General features: G+C 49.0%; 1 protein-coding gene across 2 annotated transcripts in view; it reads right to left on the reverse strand.

The window, feature by feature from the left end:
* Nucleotides 1-9,929: 9,929 nt before the first annotated feature.
* The window catches only part of DIP2C (disco interacting protein 2 homolog C), a 343,245-nt gene continuing 335,634 nt past the window's right edge, over nt 9,930-17,540 (reverse strand). For both annotated transcript variants that reach the window (XM_054695051.1, XM_054695050.1), the window contains 4 exons: nt 17,429-17,503; nt 14,884-15,058; nt 12,982-13,105; nt 9,930-10,530 (listed from right to left, as the gene is read on the reverse strand). In XM_054695051.1, the coding sequence (XP_054551026.1) occupies nt 10,278-10,530; nt 12,982-13,105; nt 14,884-15,058; nt 17,429-17,503 (627 nt within the window). In that variant the 3' untranslated portion in view covers nt 9,930-10,277. The remainder of the gene's footprint in view (nt 10,531-12,981; nt 13,106-14,883; nt 15,059-17,428; nt 17,504-17,540) is intronic.

Genomic DNA, 17,540 nt, shown 5'->3' on the forward strand with positions numbered 1-17,540 from the left:
CCACCTCCTGTGCTCCTGTGGCATCTTTTGCCCTTCCCACAGCTCCTGGATTTTGGTCACCCCCTGTGCTGCCATGGCGCCTTCAGCCTGACTCCATTTGCAGAGCTGTGAGGGACACTCAACCCTCAGCCCTGCCTCTGAGCAGGCACCATGTCCATCCAATGCCTTCCCCACTGTGTGCAGAGTCCTCTCCACCTGCACTGGGGACTCATCCACCTTGGGCCACCTCTGGGAAGGTGCCCACACAGAGGAGCCCAGCCACCAAGCACCACATGCTCACGGCCTGCTACCCCTCAGTCTCTCCCGAGATCTCCCGAGGGCACCATACCTGTCTGCTTTGAATCATCCTGCTGACTAAAGCCAAATGTAGTTGCAGGCCTGCAGGGCACAGGACGGGCCGGGGGTGGGAGGTTGGCAAGGCCTACTAGCCCCAGGAAAATCTTTACTCTTTTTGGGCTCTCTCTCTGGCGTTCTCCCATGGTTTCTTCCTCTCATAGCCATTCTGCTGCTGTGCCCCGCCACTCTCCACCACACTCCGTTCTCTGACGCAGCCCTTACAGCTCAGCTCAGGTGTGCCCACTTACGCATGCCCACACCACACTCCAGGTTCCGCCATCAGGCATGCGCGCCCCAGCCCACGCTCCCGAGAGCCTCCTGCATTCAAAGCCACAGGTGATGGCCACAGACACCAACGGCCCAAAAGCCAGAGCATCACTTACCCTACATTGTTCTGCTCCCATTTTTTTTTTTTAAAGATTTATTTGTTTGTTTATTTATTTATTTATACATGCACTGGGTACAGTCAGAAGCGCGGGAGGGTGAGAGAATTCACCAGAGCCAGAGCGGGGAGCAGAGCAGGCAGAAGGACCGAAGTACACTGCTGAGGGGTCTGCTCCCATTTTTAACAATCACATTTTCTAACATGTTCAATAACCCAGCGTAGGGTAAGAAAAAAAAGTCAGGCTTTTCTGCCCTCCCGCCATCAGGATATATGATGGATCCTTGCGGTCCTGAATGCATGCCTGATGGCGGGCACCTGGAGTAGGGTGTGGGCATAGGTAGATGGGATTCAGCTGAGTTAAGACTGTGCTTTTTCAAGGGCGGCGTCACGGGGACGCCAGCAGAAGCTGAGGAGAAGCCGAAAGAGAAGCTGAGAGAAGGCCGGAGAGCCCAGATAGAATGAAGACTTGCTGGGAGCTGGGAGGCCTGCCAGCCTCCCGGCCCCCCAGCACCCCTGCCTGCCATATGCCTGGTAATCCCAATAAAAGATCTGTAAAAGCCACTGAGGACTCTGACTCCTCCTTTACCCAGTCTGTGGGATCATAGAAAACCTGCTCTGTGTCCTTCCTGACCCTACACCCAGTATTTCCCAAGTGAAGATGTGCCATTATTTTCGAACATGTTCAAAAGATTGAACAAATACTTTGAGGATAAAGGAATACAAACGATGTTTTAAAAGAATTTTGAGTATTCAACCTTCCTTATGACAAGAGAAATGCAAATTGAAAACAATGCTCTGTTGGGGAAGTGTGACTTGTGAACGTGGAAAATTAAAGCTAGTGTGGAGGGTTTTCTGGCAGCTTCTGTCAAAATTGCAGATGACTTTGCCCCCTGACTCATCAGTCCCCTTCCGGAAAGTGCCAGTTTATCCACCAGATATATTGGCCCACGTGTGAAATGAATTATTTTTGTCACTAGAAAAATCTGTTTACAATAGAAAAAGGCTGCCGGGGGGCTGTGTCCACCAGCTGAATGAGCAACGCGTCCTGGAAGATGGAGATGGTGCTTTAAGAGAACTGGGTGCAGAGACGCCCAGTGTGCTCTGCCTGTGGCGGAGTGGAGGATGGGAGAAAATGTGTTCATAATTCACATAAAGAAACATGGAAAAGAGACACCAGCAATGAATATAAATGGTCCCTGACGTGGCTGTGGGGTTGTGTCCACATGTCACAATGCAGTTTTCTTATTTGGACCATGTGATTTATTTGCCTATCCAGAACATTACAAGTTTTTCAAAAATGCTGATCTGGGGCCTCCCAGGTGGCGCAGCAGTTGAGCGCTGGGCTGCAAAGCTGCCCACAGCCTCTGCAGCACCAGTTCCATCCCTGGCCAGCCGGTGAGGGTCCCAAATGGTGCACAGACCTCTCCTGCCGTGCCCGCTGCTCCCCTTAGCAATGTATTTCGTCAGTCTGCCTGCTCTGCTCCCCACTCCGGCTCTGGTGAATTCTCTCGCCCTCCCGCGCTTCTGACTGTACCCAGTGCTTGTATAAATAAATAAATAAATGTTTAAAAAAATAAAAAATAAAAAATAAAATTGCAGATGACTTTGCCCCCTGACACATCAATCCCCTTCCGGAAAGTGCCAGTTTATCCACCAGATATATTGGCCCACGTGTGAAATGAATTATTTTTGTCACTAGAAAAATCTGTTTACAATAGAAAAAGGCTGGCGGGGGGCTGTGTCCACCAGCTGAATGAGCAACGCGTCCTGGAAGATGGAGATGGTGCTTTAAGAGAACTGGGTGCAGAGACCGCCCAGTGTGCTCTGCCTGTGGCGGAGTGGAGGATGGGAGAAAATGTGTTCATAATTCACATAAAGAAACATGGAAAAGAGACACCAGCAATGAATATAAATGGTCCCTGACGTGGCTGTGGGGTTGTGTCCACATGTCACAATGCAGTTTTCTTATTTGGACCATGTGATTTATTTGCCTATCCAGAACATTACAAGTTTTTCAAAAATGCTGATCTGGGGCCTCCCAGGTGGCACAGCAGTTGAGCGCTGGGCTGCAAAGCTGCCCGCAGCCTCTGCAGCGCCGGTTCCATCCCTGGCCAGCCGGTGAGGGTCCCAAATAGTGCACAGACCTCTCCTGCCGTGCCCGCTGCTCCCCTTAGCAATGTATTTCGTCAGTCTGCCTGCTCTGCTCCCCACTCCGGCTCTGGTGAATCCTCTCACCCTTCTGTGCTTCTTCTGACTGTACCCAGTGCTTGTATAAATAAATAAATCTTAAAAAAAAAATGCTGATCTGGGTTTTCCTAACAGCTCTGGGGTAAGCGCTGAGCTGTGGATGGCAGGTGATGGCTGTATCTCTGCCCTTCCTTAATTATCTCCTTTCCAACCCACACACCTGGCCACCTCCTCTGACGTGCTAATCTTTCTAACTTTTCTCCCACCACTAGGTTACTGTCCTTGGCAATGCTGTGCTTCCTGGAACCCCATCCCTATCCCACTTAGTGCTTTCAGCATAGTAGGAACTCCTTAAATGCCACTAGACTGACTTTTTGTTCTTACGCTATGACTCTAGAGCCATCAAAGTCCATGAATTGAGGACTTTTGTAATAGAGATGTCTGGAAGGACAGCTGGCAAGAACAGAGGTGGTAAGGATGGGGAGAAGGATCTTTCTGTAGGAACTTATCCCCCACTGTCATCCTTTTGCAAGATTAAATGAAATACTCATTATTATTATTAACATGTTAATACCTGAATATTTGACTTGACCTTAAACAGAACAACGGGGAGGTTTAATTATTCACATACAGAAGATCACCAACTCTCTTTAAATAACTTCTTCTACCCTTAAACATTGGATGGAGTAATATCAAATGTGGTTGCTTCTGCTGATAGACTAGATTGATCAGACAATAAGGAGCAAGTCTGAACTTTGTTATTCAAAAAGAATCCTGACAGCTTTAGGATTTCATTGCTGTTTTCAGGAAACTCAAGGGCTAGAATATTTGGTAAGAGCAGGACACCTAGCCCCTTTCTCCTAAATAGAGAAAGGGAAATTGGGGGCAGGGGGTGTTATATACTGCTGCCAAACCCCACCACCCACAGGGTGACCACATGTTGATCTTTAGCTACAAGCAGGACGAAGCATTAAATTACCCCAAAGCGTGTCTTTTATTATGCTCTGGGCTTGCCCTCAGAAGCAATGAAGTTGTTCTTTGCACAGTGCTGGCTCCCCAGGGCAGCCTGTGTCTGCAGGGGATGACGTGCAAGGAGTTCTTGCTGCTTGGTGGCAGGAAAAGGTTTGAATAAGTCATCGACCTCATAATCATATTTAGAAGATCGGCTTAAAGATTAATGTAGATAGGGGAAATGAGAGCGTCAAGAGCTCTGGTCTGAGCCCTTCTTTTTAAAGACAGAAAAGCCAAGGTGATGGTCTCCCCGTGGCAGAAGCCAGCTGCGCCCACCCAGTCTGCCCTTTACCTGAGAGTCCCAGCAGCGGGGGTCCTCACTGCTTTGTCCTAGAAATTGCCCAGGATGGATGCTCAAATATTCAGTGATTGAACAAGTGAGTAAGACAGAAGTTGAACAATTAAACTTTTTTTGGGTAAAAATCAAACTATATGGGCCTCCCCGATGGGGAGGGGTTAAAGACAGTGCTAGCAAGCTATTGCCAGCCACTGCAGAACGAGTTCGATCCTTGGCTGGCCAGGGAGCAACCCACATGGCACAGCAGACCTCTCCTGTCTCCCCTCAGCAGACCCGCTGCTCCCCTCAGCAGTGTATTTCAGTCGATCTGCCTGTTCTGCTCCCCACTCTGGTGAATCCTCTCACCCCCTGAACCTCTGGCTTATACCCGTTCTTGTATGCATAAGTAAATAAATCTTTTTTTTTTTTAAAGACCAAACTGCTACAACCAGAAACTAATTCCTCTTGAAAGGGAATTCACAATCAGAATTCGCAAAGCTTGCCAATGGCACTTATGTAGCTTAGAACAGGCATCAGCAAACTACAACCCAAGGACCAATCTGGCCGCTAATGCTTGCTGTGGTTCTTGCAAGCTAAAAATAGCATTTATACTTTAAATAGTGTCTCCTGAGCAGGCAGGGTGGCCTAGGAGGCCAGTGGGGGTGGCAGCGTGGCTCCGGTGGAGGGGCCCCCTCCAGAGCACTGGAGTACAGGTGCCAGGAGCACCCATGGGGGTTGTCATCTGCCCTCTGGGGCTCATCCACTCCCTTCACTCGGTAGGAGAGGGGAGCCCGTGGCCCCGCCACTGCCCCATCTCAAGCACACATTGGGCAGTAGGTTTGACAAACTCCAGTCGCTTGGAAGTCCACTTAGACCTGGTTCTTTTCTGTATCCTTCCATGTTCTTGTTTCTTCTTCCCACTTTTATTTCATGCATCTTTCTAATGGCTATTGTCTTGTGAATACATTATCTGTTCACTAACCACATTATTTATTTCTAATTCCTCCCTCTTCCCCCTGCTCCATCCTCCTGCATTTTCTTTCTGATATTTCCAATCATTTGTCAAATGGCAGGGGGGGGGGTTGTTGGGCGGCAGCTGGGGGTCATTATAGTGAATACCTTTGGCGACGAGGCCTGAGTAGCTGTGAGGATTCACCGGCATCTTCTGGATCATGAGAAAAATCAACATCTGCCTGTTTCTGGCTCCATCATCTTCCCGTCTATCACCCGGCTCCCGGGAAGGCTTGAAGTCCTTTGGCCACAGAGGCCCTTGATGCCACCTAGCCCGGAGAAGGCCCTCCGTTGGGGGTCTGCTATGCCAGGGGCCCAGGGAAAACACACCCCGTCCTCCCACAGGGCAGCTGGAGGGCGACGAGACCCTCGACCCCACGTACAGGAAACAGCGACTCAAGGAGCTGAGGTCACTGCACCTCTTCCTGGCACACCAGCGCGGCCAGGCCCTGGGGAGCTCTTCACGGGCTGAGGGCCTTCCTCCCCACTCTTACCTTCTACTGTTGAGTCTGTGCTGGCTCAATCTGTGCCTCCTGACACGCTGCAGCTTCCCGGGGGGGCCCATGGCTGGAGGAGCACCCCCCCCCCGGGGGCAGGCGTCTGAACTCGCCTCAGGCGGGGAAGGTGGTCTGCGCGGCCGCTTTCTGCTAGACTCAGGGCTGAGCTGATGAGAAGCGAGCCGGGACCCAAGTGGAGGCAGGTCAGCCCGTCGGCAGGCGCCGGTGATGACCTAGAGATCCGTGCGGTGGGGCTGTGAAAAAAGCCAAGGCTCCCAGGCGGGCCTGGAAGTCTGCCTCGCCCCTCCCCGCTACTCGCCCCCATGACACGGAGTCCTGTTTGGACATGTGGGAAGGATGAAGATGAAGGTGCGTGGGGAGGGCAGGAGCAAACGTCCCTTTGATGGGGCCTTCCGAAGCCAGAGGAGCTGCCTCCACCACGGGCTCAAAGTGTCTCCGCCACAGAACAATGGGCTGCAGATGAACATTAAAGGCTGAACAACAGTAAGAGACGGCGCGCGCGGCCCTCCATTCCAGGCAGCCTGACCTCCCGGGAGGTGTGAAGGCCGAGTTCCCACGCTAGAGAGACAGCCGCGTGGGGTCCCAGCACGAGTCTCTGGAATGGGGCAGAAAATAAAAGGCCTGCTCCATCTGTGGGGATCAGGGGTGGTGAGTTCCAGCGAGAAAATGTAGGAAATCAAAGCGGGCATAGAAGTGTGGATTTAAGGAAATGGTTCTTTTTGCCCAGGAATTTTAAAGCAGCAGCCTCGGGGCTTCTCTCGAGGGGGCCAGGCTGTCCTGTCTCAGTGCACAGACATCACTGAGGATTCATAAGACAGAGAATGGCATCACACCAGAGCTGCAAACCATCATCGCATGAGTCTCCAGAAGTCAGCATGTGTGAGAGGATGCAGAAGACGGCATCGCACGTGTTGTACTCACACACACGTCTACACACACACACACACACACACACACACACACTGTCTGAAGCAGGGCTAGGCTCACCTTGCTTGTCATCACAAGGCTACCCGCTGGGAAGCTGGGTCTTCTTTGCAATGGAGTCATCCCCTATAGCCAGGCTGGCCTGACACTAACCATCCATTTCACCCACTCCAAGCTTCGTCCCCCATTTAAGTGGAGATTGTCTTGAACAAAAGTCGGGAGGAGAGGGGACAAGTGGAGTTCTAATATACAGGCACAGAGGGTAAGCTGGGCTCTGTGTTCTGATTTTTATGTGAGACTGTTTCAATACTCTTTAGGCTGACGGCCAGCTAACCCATTCCTGTTTTCCAGAAGACGGTCACCAGAACACTGAGATCTTGGGCAAAATGTAGAACTTTGGTTGTCCAACAAACAAATGACTTGGGTGGGAACAGTGAGTGAGACCTGCCTCCTGAGCTGCACGGTCCCTGCGTACAGCCGACAGAAGCATTTGCACACAGGACTCATGATGACTGTTTGTCCAAACAGTTACCAATAATCTGTACACTTGCAGCAAAATGTGAACAAATATATTTAGATATATTTAAAAGAATTAAAAAAAACATTTCACAAAACATTTGTTGCCATAGGAATTCTTTCAGCAATAAATGCCCACATCAAAATTTAAACATTGTTCAAAGTACGATATCTGTACTAATAAGTAATGAAACAAATTATGTAAACAGAGTCAGAAACATTTCCCTGTAGGAGTCACTTCCTTTCCGGGAGCCAGGCAGCCCCAGACAGTTTTCCTGGGGACCAATTAAGAAACTGCTATTTTCAGAGCAACAAAAATAAAAGCTTTTATTTGTTCATTTGAATATAAAACAGGCGTTATCACAGATGTACAAAGCTTACTGGTGGTTTAACATACGAGAAGGTTGCCGTCCTTTGCACATAAAAATTGTTTGAAACCGTGATTGGTTGAGTACATGGATTTCTCTAACCAGTCACCACACTCTATGAAATAACGCTGCTAACATTCAACTGATAAAAGGGACAGTTTCCCTTGGGTAAAGTGTCAAGCAGGATTAAATATATATAATAAACAAGCACCATGAGGCAGCCGCCCTGCTGGGTTAGGTCTGTGTTTCAATGTTCATTGTGTACCCTCCTTTGTGCAAGTTGATTACACGGTTTTGTCTGACTTCAAAAGCACAAGGTCACAAGACAAACATTTGTCACATTCTCATGAATGATTTATCTACAGTACAATTTCTAATACAGAACGATCCTTCTTTATTGCTGAAACGGGTGGTACCTAAGTGTCTCCTTGCACAACAGAACTCTGATCCCAGCCCCCAGCGCCTTGGGCCTTGACTCCGACACCAGAGATGACAGCGCGGTGCCCAGGCCTTCCCGGCCCCTGGCCTCGCGTCTGGAGTGCACGTGGCCAAGGGAAGTCGTGTTTGAAGTGACACCTGCCGCATTTGCTTCCAACATCCACTGGACCTCACAGGTGATCTTGCAGTCGCGTTTTCAACTCAGTGTCTTACCTGAAACCTGAAGCCTACTTCCCCTTCAACAAGGTGTGTGTCTAAGAAAACGGCTTTTTTTTTTTTTTTTTAAATGTGTCGAGGTTTTCCCTCTTAGGAAGCAAAAGACCGTAGGAATGTGTATCTGAATCATGGAGAGAAATATTCTTACACAGCAATGAAGTCAAACGATATTTTAAAAATCAAATGGTTTGTGGAGATGGAAGGGTGCACCCCACATGCAGACGGATTAAAGAAAAATATGCCGCTTAAGATTTTTAAAAAACAATTTGCCTTGGATCTCAGAAGTCAAACAAAACTCTCTTAGCAAAGGGCTTACTGCTTGCGTATAGAGCAAAGGCAGATAAAGACATTGCCTGCGATATAATGAAAGGAGAATCTAAATTTTGCCCAGCAACAATCTTAGTCATGCACATCTAGCAACGAGCCACTGCAGGGTCAATTTGGGGCGATTATAAAATAAATCACTCTGGAGCAGCTGATCCCTCTTCTTGGCTGGACACGGTTGGGCCAATTCAATCAAGGAGTTTACAGATGGGCTCTGAAAATCAGAGGACGTGTGAGGCAGGAGCAGCAACAGACGGAAATCAGAATCGTGGTCCTCACAGGTGGCGATGCGAAGGCCGCGGGGAGGCTTTCTTGCATCAGCCAGTGGCTGGGTCACGCACGAGGCCCGGGCTAGGGAACCCCAGACCACCGGCTGAAGGCATCATCTCCTCCTGTTGAGTCTCTTCCCTTTCAGCTGTTCTGGACACTGTCCACTCCATACATGGGCCATCTGAGGGGAATCAAAGCAACCCAGTGCAAATGACCACAGAATATTATTCTTTTTCATACCAAGGACCAAAAGAAGGTGACACTAACAAAAATGCTGAAAAACATTGTGCAACGAATTCTCGCAGCTGAGAGAACAGTGCTATCCGACACCTGCCTTCCCTGGAGCCTGCGGGCGCACGGGCGCACACCTTCCTTGTTGCCTCCACAGCAAAGGAAAAAATAGTGCACATTTAGCCTCAAATTCCTTCGCCATCTCTGAGATGGCAGTAATTTCACTTGCTGGTCTCTGGTTCTAGAAGAAACGTTTAGACGGGGCTACCGGCAATCTGTGATTGCTCGCATCAGCAGAGTGGGTGTGAGAGAATCTCTCTCTATCTACAGTACAGTGGAGGGACACCATGCAAGTGACAGGTTCTGCATTTTAAACTTTAAAATCTCCTTTGTTCATTAGTGGATTTATATTTCATATATATATATTTGTTGTGATACTATCCACGCAAGATAATACAACACTTTTTTATATTAGCAAACATTACAAGACTTTAATATTCTTGAATGTTTTTCTTTTTTATACTTCTAAAGAGATCAAAATAAATTAAACGTTTTGTACATAATTACATATGAAGAAGTTAACTTATTTTATCTTTTTAGTTTAGTACAAAGATATCTGCAAGATAATTGCCGAAATACACCTTATTTATAATTTCTTCTCATTCTATGCTAACTTCAAAGGCCATATATTAGCCTTTGTCTCTTCAGCACATTTCTGACAAAGAAAGTTGCTAAAATCTAATTGGAAGGTGCTATTTGGAAGGTTTTCTCGTACCTCAACAAACTTTCCTAAAAGGATGAGATCTAGCAATGGCTTAAATTAGTAACAGGTCCATGTCATTAAGATTTCATGACACATTAAAACAGAGAAAACAATTTTTTTGTCACACTACATAAATTGTTTAAAAGAACCCATCTGGAGGGCAGAATATTTTTTTTTTTAATTGCTATTTTGGCTTTAACAAAATACCACATTTACGAAGAAAGCACTTATTATCCAATAATTAAAAAAAAAAGAAAAGAAAGTTTCGAAATGGGCTTTTCCAACAAACCGAAGGCAGTAATCCAAGGTCCTTCTGAGCAAACTTGAGTGGCACATCCACACCTCACCCCACGCGGCCAGGGCTGCTGCGGCTCGTCTCGTCCTCACCAGCGCGTGACAAGAGGCTCCACTCTGGCGAACGTCGCCCTGGCGTCTGCACACTTTAGTGACACTGAGAAAAATGTTTACATCTCTGGAAAAGTCCCAGGAGCCAGAGACAAGACTACATGTTGTATGCCACGTAGATGGGGTCCAGCTGGTCGGCCAAAAACCCGTCTCGTAGGTGCATGCGCTGCTTCTCCCCCCGGGAGTTGATGGGGATGACGCCGATGTCCACCACGACCACCACCCCCACCACCAGGTAGTGCTCTTCCAGCACCACGTTGGTCACCAGGGGGACCAGGTCCAATGCTTCCTGCTCCGACCCATCCAGCTCAACCACCACCACCAACAAATTTGTCCAGGTGAACACCGCACTGGAAGAGAGAAAAAACCATCACTACCCGCGGGCTGTCACTGGACGACTACTTTTCCTTTTCAAGAAGTGCCACTTGGTTCTTTGCAGACCTGCCTGCGCGCCATCCGAGATGTCTCCTGGGCCTGTGGTTTCCGGGCCCATCTCCTTCAGCCACTGCAGGCCCCCACATGCCTGTCAGCAGCCCCGTCTATTCGTCGCTGCTCCCGAGCTCCATTATCTGGGCGGCATCTGCCTCAAAGTGGTGCTGCCCCCAGCCAGCTGCTGTCAGGGGCGCTGGGGTTGGGGTGGGGTATTGGGGCAGCAGGGCTGCCTCCCTGGATCTGGGCACTGTGGCTCTGAGGGTGATGTCTATGCCCCTGACCTTGGTTGGTGGGATGTAAGCAAAAGAGGGACGGGGACATCTCGGAAGACAAGAAATATGGAGCAATAGACCCACCAGCCCTGGCTGTGCCAGGATCCGATAAGCCAGAGACAACTATAGACAAGGGGGGATAATAGGATGGCGGATGACGGCTTCAGGGACTGAGTTTGGGATGACTATGATGCAGTGACAGCTAATCCTGTGGGGACAATTCTTAAGAATGCAGAGTCATCTGGAAGTGTTGTGTTGGGAGGGTCACCCAGAGCATTTGATCTGCCCAATCTGTGGAAACCTAAACTCAGTGCTTTACACTTTAAGCCACATTAACCTTTCATAGTTGGACTTTTAAAAAGTGGTCACGGACCTTAATATTCATTTACTCTGTGCCCATAAACTGCATGGCTTTGGAGGCCAGAAGGGCCAGGGGGCAGCCCCGTGGAGGATGGGACCAGTTCCAGGGGTCCTGCTTAGACTGCTGGGACACGTGTGCGCGCGCGCACATGCACACACACACATACACACACACACACAGTCTCGGCTGTGAGGAAGTATTTGGGAAAACCAATTATTATATTCCAAAAGTGAGAGTATGTCTTAGGAAAAGAAACACCTGTTTGTTCGTTACGGCCAGTGTGTACGTTAAAAGGAAACGGGAGTGCTGGAGCACGTGCTCTCTGTCTGCGCTCTGAGCAGGGGAAGTGTCCACCTCAGGGAACAATCCCCAAGCTGTTCCCAAGATGTGTCAGTGCAAAAGTCCCACAATGACACAACGTGACGTCTGCATCTCGCTCCGTGTGGCTAGTGATCCACCCTGGAGGTTTATGATGTGGGATGCATACACACCTCAGTTGTTGGCACACAATTTTAATACTCATTTGCAATGGAGGAAACGGAATTTGGGTGGGGTTTCCATCTGTAGTGGGCAGGGGTGTGCCCCCCGGGGCTGGACACTGACTGCTTTCCCTGCTCGGGAGACCTGCTAGGCCCTTGCAGTGTGACATGGAGAGAGCAGAGAACAGGGTGGGCTGGTTGACTGGCTGGGCCCCTGGCAGTCTGGTAGGGGATGCAGGTACCACGCTCTCAGCAGGAAGTGAGGAAAGGGCACAGTGGGCTGGGCGGGGGTGCAGATACCAGCAAGGTCAGACAAGGAGCAGTGAAAACCACAAGCTCCAGATAGTCCTCAACAGATGGACAGCCTTCAGAATAAAACCACTGCTTTTATTTCTTTCTGGTGCCAGAAGAAAAGGCACGAGAAGAGGTGAATGTGAGACCCTTGTCCGTGGCATGATCACTCAGGGGGAATGTCAGTGATGCTTAGAGTAAGAACCAGCCTCGTGGCCCAGAGATCACTTGAGCAGCATGGAGGAAAGAGCTGTTTTGCAAGTAGATAGGAAATTCTCGAAGGCATGGATACGATCCAGTCAAAATTACTTTCGCAAAAGTGTAAGAATGGAAGGCAACCATTGACAGGGACGGCGACTTAGATGGAGACCGAAGTAGGCCCCATGCCTGGTTTCTGGGTTAAGCCATGTTTAATCCCAAACACCTTACACAGGCCTGAGGAAGGACTGGCCTGGTGTGTGGGTGGGGGGCGGGGGCAGTGGCAACACACTCACACCACAGCTGACCAAACAGGCCAGGAAGGGACGGTGTCCAGCCCCCAGGAGGGTGAACCCCACACCCTCAAGGGCCCCTGTCTGCCAGAGTGTGTCTGGGTGACTGGTCGCCATTAGCCTTGGTTTAACTTGGGCATGTTTGCTTTTTTCTGAAGTTTTCCCACTTGGCACAGTGATTTGCATCGATGACAGACATGAAAGTATTTTCTGTGCCAGTATCTGTAGGCAACTTAGTTTCCCTCTGCACCATGCTTCCGTAAACCAAAACCAAACAACTGAGGAGAACTTGGCTTCCTGGAAAGCACTATCTGGTTGTTTCTAGGTCATTCTCAGGAAAGGCAGGAAACACCAACTCCATGCCAGGAGAGCTCGGTTACTACTCAGTGACCCGACAGGCAAAGCCTCAAAATCAGAAGCTAAGGCCCACGTGTACCCATCTGCCCCGTCTTGTGCACACCCTCCCATCACTCACCACTCTGTCACGCTTTTATGGGCTCTGATGACGGATGTCTCAATGTCTATCGGATGGTACCGCATGCCCCGCAGCTCCATGGCTTCATCCAGGGCCCCCACCACGTAGAGGGCGTCGTGGCGCTCTGTTCAGGGGATGGGAAACGTGTGAGCCTCACAGGGAGGTGAGGAAGCAGCACCCCCCAGCACCCTCTGTTTAGGGAATGGGAAATGTGTGAGCCTCACAGGGAGGTGAGGAAGCAGCACCCCCTAGCACCCTCTGTTTAGGGGATGGGAAACGTGTGAGCCTCACTGAAATGCTGCTCCAGCTGCTTTTTTCTTTTGCATGGTCAAAACCACCCTCAAGTGAGAAAGTGGTGGGATGAAAGGATGCTCGGGATATCTGTTCCCCTTCCACAAAGGAAGCCTTGCAGCCTGGGGCTTCTACTTGCTGGGAGTGCTGTCCCCCTGGAGGGCAGCCCCACACCCCAGCATCCCTCCCTGCCTCCACCCTGGAGACAGGATGTGTCCCGGAGCAGCTTCTACACACGGACAAACACAGTAGCATGTGCTCGACACCACCCGCATCCGTGGCTCATCCTGCGGCGGCAACTACCCCTCGTCCCTCACAAGCTCTCCCAAAGCCATTTGGGCAGGATGCAGCACAATGAAAATTAAACCCAGTCCCTTTGGTTCTATCACTTGATGGAATCTGTTACCATTCCATATCTGAGTGGGAAAAGAAAGCACTTTCTGATAATGTTCATGAACAAAGATTTCCTTAGCCCATGTAACCATTTAATTTATTCTTATCAGTTGCGCAAACCTTGATAATGACAACATGCAGTCAGTTCTATCTTGCTTTAAAAATAAGGAGACATGTCTTTAATCTTTAGGGTAGCAATATAGCAGAGAAAATTTAAAAGAAGTGGCGACTTTGTTATGAAAATTAAGAAGTGAAGAAATGAAATAATACCAGATAACAAATCTTTTCCAGTTTAACTCAGATGAGGTGGAGACAATTACTAGCTGGTTTGAGGATTGGGGCCGGGTCTCACATCTTTTGGGGGACAGGGAGGTAAGGAAGCAGCACCCCCAGAGAGTCCTTGGGATGGGTCCTGACTGTCTCCTCACCAGCAACCTCACTCTCGCTAAGCGCAGTGTTTCACAGGAGCCCCAGGGAGACCCTCGAATGAAATCATCTACGATGTTCCCACATTGCAAATGTAATGCTAACACATTTTTGTACTTTTCCCCTAAATTTATGGCGGTTCACCCAGCATAGTCAGCATAGCTCCTGCCAGGCAGGTGTGTCAGGAGACTCATCTCCTGAAGTCTGGTCTGGCAAAATCATCTCAGCTCCCATCCTTGTGAAATATCCTAGCCTCCATTTTTAGTGGAACTAAGAAGTGAGAAAGGGTTCCAGACTTTCTGGAAAGACTTGAGTAGCAAGAGGTTTTTTATGTTTTGGCTCATTGAAATACCCCACCCCCCAAGTACCAGCCCCTGCGCTGCATCCCTAAAGCATAGTGTCTGCAGCATCAGGCCTGAGCTCCTAGTAATCTCCCCTTTCTATGGGCCAGACCCCGCCTGGTGGAGGGCAGGTACATGCTCCTGCAGCCCCAGGCCAGTTTGGGTTCCAGGCAGGCCTTGGGCTTGTGGGAAGGCTCTGGAGCTGGTAAGCAAAGTCAGTGTGCTGCGCTGGGGTACTCTGCCCGGGGAAAAATGGGAGATGGCATCTGCCCCTGGTCGTGAGGCTACTCTTCACTCAGGACAGCACGGAGAATGGGATGCCGACCTCGGCAACTTGGACACGCTGAGATCTACACTCAGCTGTTTCCCGGCTACCGCACAGGAAGTGTGCGCACGCATTCTTCTGGTTTGGAACCTGGTCGTGTGGCCACCTGCCAGTCTGGGCTCTCACCTCCATTGGCATCTGTGAGCTCAGTTCTCCGCAGGAACCCCAAATAGCCTGTTCGTGCCCAGACTGTCTGCGTGTCTCCAAAACTTAATCTTGAGTTGAAGTGATCTGACTGGAGGGACTCATCTCCATAAATAGTGAAGTAACCACTGGCATTGTGGGCACTGTGAACCCAGATCTGGTGAGGAAGCAAAATATAACTGGATAAGTTAACTTGAGACCATCCACTGAAAGAAGCTACTTTATACTTCAATAGGTTATATTCAAAGATATTAAAAGTATATTTGGACTGCAAGAACAAGGTGATAATAATCTCACTCAGGTTTCTGGGGAGACACACATGCCACAAAATTCACAGAAATAAAGGCATTAATGGAAAGCTCATGGTCCAGCAACAAATAAGCCATCCACTCCCAGAAAATTCTATCAGAACAGATAATTAAAAAAAAAAAAAACACATCTATGAAGCAACCTGTACTAGTTTCCTTGTACCTATTCAACTGTGATGACTTTCTAAAAAGCAAGCTGGAAAGATGATAAAAAGCTTTAGGATTTATTTTCATATACAACTGGAAATACTTTGTAATAAAGCAACATGAAACAAATTATAAGAGGGAAAGTCATATAACATCAAAAAACTGGGAAACCAATGCCTGCATGTGTGGCATTTAGGGAAGTGGGGGAAAATGATGTTGACTCAAAGCACTGACCATGTGGGGTTTGCAAAGTCATGGAAAAGACCAGGGGAATAGTTAAGCCAATAAAACCCTAAAATGCTAGGGGAAAAAACCCCCAAACTCTCTGCATGCAACTATATCTATACAAAAAGAATTGTAAGAATATGGGGCTTCTGGTCTTTGGAGTGTGCTAGTAAAGGATATTGGGCTTGGCTGTTGTCATTTTATCTACTCTGAAAGATGGTCAAAGTTCTCGAAGGCAGAGGGGCCTCCCTGCTGGTGCAAGGGGTTAAACACAGCACTATGAAGCTATCCACAGCCTCTGCAGCATGAGTTCGTTCCCCTGCCAGCCAGGTAGCTATCCACATGGCACAGCAGACCTCTCCTGTCTCACCCGCTGCTCCCCTCAGCAGTGTGTTTCAGTCAGTCTGCCTGTTCTGCTCCCCACTCTCTCTGGTGAATGCTCTCACCCTCCCACACCTCTGGTTTATACCCCAGTATGTATGCAAAATAAATATATCTTTTTAAAAAAGTTCTTAAAGTCAGAAACACTGTCTGTCATGGTTACTGCTGGAGTCCTCATTCCCTGAAAGGAGCCTGGCACACAGCAGGCAATAAACACCTGTTCCACACATGAAAATGCACGAGAAAGAAAGTCTAATGAAGTGGTGAAAGCTGTTCTCTGCTCTCCCAGATGAAATGTCCTGGTAAGACACATCCCAGGAGGGAAACCAGGGTGGCAGGGTTTTCCCTTCTCTATCCCATGTCATCTCATGCCACCTGGAGGGCAGCATGAGCCAGGCCCTCTCCCTGCCAAGACAGAAGTTTCTTTACACAATTTTATTTCCTGGAATGTGCTTAAAGGAAATTTCTAAATAAGACCTGCACAAAATTTCACCATCTCAGTGCTGAACTGTCTATAAGAATACGAGCAAGGGCCACAAAAGAGCTTAAGAAGTAAAGGCATCTGGGGACGTGCCCATCATCATGCATGTGCCCAGGTAGGCTGTGAGTGTCCCAGCGTGTCACTGCTCTATGTGTGTGACTCCAGGGACAGTGTTTTAATAAGCCGTCAGCTGAGCAGCAGATTGGGGCATGGCTGGAGTGGTCAGGAAGGCAGGAAGGGGAGGTGCTCACAGTGCTGCAGGCATGGCCTTGGCCAGCAGGGGTTGGGGGGATGGTGATCCTGCGGCCATGCAGGGGAGATCAGGTGCAGGGTCATTTTCTAATATCCTCTTGCTCCTCTGTGGAAGCAGGATTATCAGTGGAGAGAGAAGACTGGGAGGAGGTGGAGGGGTGAACACCTGGTCTGGCTGAGCAGAGGGTGAGTGAACAGGACGCAGCCACAGGCAGCAGCAGCCAGGTGCACAGGGGCAGGTAAGTCAAGCACCACGGGGAAGTGATTGATAACTTTCTGCCCTAAGCAAACATCTCTCCCTCTCCCGTCACTCATCTAACCCGCTCGCCGCTGTTGACTGACGCTGCTATGGCTCGAGGTTGTAGCGCTATTGCCCCTGTGGCTCCATCATCTTCCTGATGGGAACTTCTCAGCAATGAAGGCAGACGTATGGAAAACAAATTCAAAAGCTAAGAAATGAGGAGAATCAGTCCACAAATGTGAAATTTTCTATCTTTTCTAAATTCTTTGAAGAGGATCCATCATACTTCCTTACGGAAATTCCACTTTGTAGTCCCAACTTTCATGGACTCATCTAAGCAATAAAGCTTATCTCATGTGATCTCCTAGCCAATCAGTCTTTTTGTGCCATTTAACAGAACATGTACCTTCATGAGTGGCACTGGAATAGAGTTTGCTAGTGTCATGGAAAACACCCCTATTCACTTTGCTCAGGGGACACCCCATAACTCACCTCACCCAGGTGTGAATCACCCAATGGTCCTTTTGTTTCTGGATTGGCAATTATAATCCGAACACCTGGAAGTATCTATTTCAAAGAGGAGAACAATTCCATCAGTGGCAGG

The sequence above is a fragment of the Talpa occidentalis genome, unplaced genomic scaffold (genome assembly GCF_014898055.3).
Source record: "Talpa occidentalis isolate TD23 unplaced genomic scaffold, MPIMG_talOcc4v2.1 talOcc4.14, whole genome shotgun sequence".
NCBI classification, from domain to species: Eukaryota; Metazoa; Chordata; class Mammalia; order Eulipotyphla; family Talpidae; genus Talpa; species Talpa occidentalis.